This window comes from Petaurus breviceps, unplaced genomic scaffold, assembly GCF_028583685.1.
Source record: "Petaurus breviceps papuanus isolate PSGF00001 unplaced genomic scaffold, PetGlider_PUasm1.0 90825, whole genome shotgun sequence".
Lineage (NCBI taxonomy): Eukaryota > Metazoa > Chordata > Mammalia > Diprotodontia > Petauridae > Petaurus > Petaurus breviceps.
Window position 1 is genome coordinate 15,015,125 of NW_027187353.1, and position 3,588 is coordinate 15,018,712.

Consider the following 3,588-nt stretch of genomic DNA (forward strand, 5'->3'; position numbering starts at 1 on the left):
GGGTGGAGAGGAGGACTAAAGTTTCTTCTGTCCCCTCCCTCTTAGGCTTTCCAGAGAAGGGAAATCCTCCTCCCTCCCCTCCTCCAGCTGCCCTCTATTGCAAGATAAGAGTGGGGTGTAAAAAGGAATAGGGGTTGGCCTTTTCAGGAGGCAGTTAAGATGGAGAGATGGGGTAAAGGGGGGGGGGGGGGCGGTGGAGAGAAATCTCTCTAGTCTGGATTTCAGAGATCTCTCCTAGAATCCTCCAGGCCCTGATCTCCCATATACCAGTTGTGGGGTGGGGGAGGATCCAGGACGGTTCTTGGATGCTCGGCTGTTTCACACACACACTCCCCCCCCCCCAAAAACGGGGTCTAAAACTAAAGAGCCGTGTAAACCAGACTAGCCAGACCCCCCTCCCCCCCCCCCCCACCGTAGGGCCACCGCCTCCCCCCCGCATGCTCCCGCCCTTCCCTCTCTCCCTCATCTCTCCAATCTCCCTGTCTCCCTCCTTTTCTCACTCTCCTCTTTTCCCTCCTTCCTCACTCTCAGACTCAACCCCCCACACACACATACACACATACATACACCTCTCCTACTCTCTCCCCCGCCCCCACTCATCCACCCACGCTCCTTCCCTCCCTTCTTCTCCTCCTCTCCCACCTCCCCGGAAAGCCCACGACTCAGACCCTGGGAAAATTGAGAGCTGTCAATGGGCTCCGGTCGCAGTCGCCACAGCTGCACACACACGCGCGCACACACACGCACACACACAAGCCAGCGACAGGCATACGCTGACATACACACTGACAACACCCATTGACACGAACACACACACCGACAGACAGACACACACGCACACATGAGCCAGGAGCTCCGGACCCAGCTTCCCCAATCCTTTCCAGACAACTTGGTCACCACCTGTCTTTGCTTCACTCCTACTCTTAAGAAGGGAGGGATTGGAAAGGGATGGGGGCGTCTTCTGTGATCCCCCTCCCCCAGTTTCCCCAGCATGAGCCTTTGGGAAAGGGATGAGGAAGGAGGGTACTAGCAAATAAGCATGGCTATACCCCCTAGCTCCCGTCCCCAGGGCCACAGGAGCTGCTGCCCCAGGAGGCGCCTGTGGCTACCCGGGGCGCGGCGCCCTGGAGAGTGCGTTCAAGCGGGCATCTTCGCCCCAGAGCCACTGAACCGGAGGGCGGAAGGAAGCCGGAGACCTCCGGTTCCTGGGCACTGCTCGCTGCCAACTTCGCTAGGCTACTCGGCTTCCGAGATCCCTGGCAGCACGGATCTTTGGGCTCCAGATAGTTGGGCTCGCCCCCACCTCCCCCTCCCCAACCTTTGCCTCTCTTCATCTCCCCCGCCCCCCACCCCTCCCTCACCGCCGTGGAGGAGGGGGGCGGGTTCTACCAGCAGCCGAGCCCCCTCAGGGCGTCCATCTGTCCGTCCCTGAGCCCACCCTCCCGGCCGGCTGCCTCCTTGCCTGCCTGCCTGCCTGCCTGGCCGTCTGCCTCCCTGCCTGCCCGCCTTCCTCTCCTCCTCCTCCTCCTCTTCGCCGGCGCTCGCTCTCTCTTACCGATGTGGATGATGGAGTCCGCCCGCACCGAAACGCACTGAAATATCCAGGGAAGAAGCCACAGCGTCAACACTTCCATGTCCCCCCTCGCGTGCTGCACATCAGCCCGGGCTCGGGGCGAGACCCAGGGTTGGGGGAAGGGGGCCGATCGGGAAGGAGGGGAGCCGGGGAGGGCCGGGAAGGGACTGGGGGAGGAGGCGCCCGGAGAACCCCGGGAGCCCGCCCGCTCAGCCCGCTCAGCCCGGCCAGCAACCCCGAGCCAGGGGTCCGAGAGCCCGAGGCAGCGCGGCAAAGCCTAGAGCCCGGGAGCCGGGGAGATGAGCTCGGGGGACCTGGGCAGTGGAGAGGGGCCGGTGGGGAGGAGGTGGCTCCCGGGGCAGGAGGAGGTGGCGGCGGCGGCAGGCAGAGGAAGGCAGGCGGGCCCGGTAGGCTCCCGGCGGTGGCGGCGGCTGCGGCGGCTCCTCGGCTCTCGGTGTGTGTCTGAGAGCCCCAGCGAACAGCGAACTGCGGAGGACGTCCCCCTCCCCCTCTTTCCCATCCCCTCCCCTCCCTCCCCGCCCGCCAGCCTCCCCCCACCCCCCGGGCCACGTGATTGCAGAGCCTCGCCACTCAATAGAGGCGGCCCGAGCCTCGCGCTCGCTCTCTCCCCGGGTCGGGGCTGCTGGGCGCCCGAGGGCGCAGAGGGGGAGCCCTGGGAAATCGGAGAACTATGCAGCCCAGGAGAGGGGAGGCGAGCTGAAGGGTGGGCACATGAAGACTGACACCCAAGACGAAGTTTAGAGGCCCGCCGGAAGGAGGCAGAAAGTAAGTGGAAGGGCAGCAGGAATGAGACTCAACCCCTCGACTCCCCCTCACCTTGGCCAGTGCGGTGGGAGGGCGTGGAGCAGACCCCCAGAGCCTTCCCTCTCTCCAGAGCAAAGAGGAGGACGTCCCCCTTCCCCCAGCCCCAGACTAGTTATAGTCCCGGGTTCAGGGCCTGAATGACCCTCGGGAAGTGAGCATGGGCAAGAGAGAAGGGGCTGCAAGGATGGGAGGTACGGGAGGGAGACAAGGGCAAGGGACAGGGGAGACACCGAGGCAAGGGCTGGGGCAGGAGCTGGGGAGAGCTGGACAGGGACTGGGGAAAGAATAGGCGTATGGACAGAGGAGAAACTGGGCGACGGGGAGAGGTTTGGTGAGTGGACAGGTGGAGCCTGGGGCAGAGCGAGGGTTCAGGGCAGAGGGTGGACAGACGGAGTGAGAGATGGGGCAGGGGCTGGAGCAGGAAGTGAGCCAGGACGGGCAAGGCAGAGAAGGGGCTGTGGTGGTGAGCGTTTAGGAAATACTTTTAGACAGACTAAGAGATGGGACGAAGACTAGGACCGCGCAAAGTGTGACCAGACGGGAAAGACAAGTCAAAAAGATGGGCAAGAGTCTGAGGCAGGGGAAGACTCGGGGCAAAGCCGAGGACAAGGGCTCAAGGGCTGCCTAGGAGCACTGGACCGCTCTTGAAGAAGGAAAAGAGACAGTCTTCTCTGGCTTTTTCTGCCTACTCAGACGCCTCCCACGCTCAGAAGCCGAGGCAAAGTGGATCCCCAAGCGCTGGGGGCGTCAAAGCTGGGTTGTCAGTTGTTTTTGGTTTTTTTTTTTTTAAGCTTCCCTCCCTCTCCATCTCCGACATCCCTGCCCCCCCACCACCACCACCACCTTAGCCTTCAATGAAATCTAATTCATAAATCGGGCAGCTCGGGCTCAGAAGCCTAATTCATCCCCTAAAACAAACGCATCACTGATTGCAGGCATCCAGACGTGAGGAGCGTTTAAACATGCCCGGGAGCCGGAGAAAACACTTTCATTCAAGGAGCCTGAGACGTAATTAAAACCCCTGCTTGCCAGGGAGAGGAGCTGAGAGTGGGACTGTTCCCTCGATTGTGAACCAGCGCAGGGGCCAAAGAATGGACTCATTTAGCGAAATATCCGCCCAGGGATGTGCTGGATCTGCCTTAGGTCTCCGGGAGGCAGCGCCTGAGCCGGGCTCTAAGCCCCGGGCCCGC

General features: G+C 62.3%; 1 protein-coding gene across 1 annotated transcript in view; it reads right to left on the reverse strand.

Annotated features, from left to right (window-relative positions):
• The window catches only part of GRID1 (glutamate ionotropic receptor delta type subunit 1), a 1,154,654-nt gene extending 1,152,620 nt beyond the window's left edge, over positions 1-2,034 (reverse strand). The window contains exon 1 of the mRNA XM_069071354.1: positions 1,556-2,034. Within this exon, the coding sequence (XP_068927455.1) occupies positions 1,556-1,634 (79 nt within the window). The 5' untranslated portion in view covers positions 1,635-2,034. The remainder of the gene's footprint in view (positions 1-1,555) is intronic.
• Positions 2,035-3,588: the final 1,554 nt, after the last annotated feature.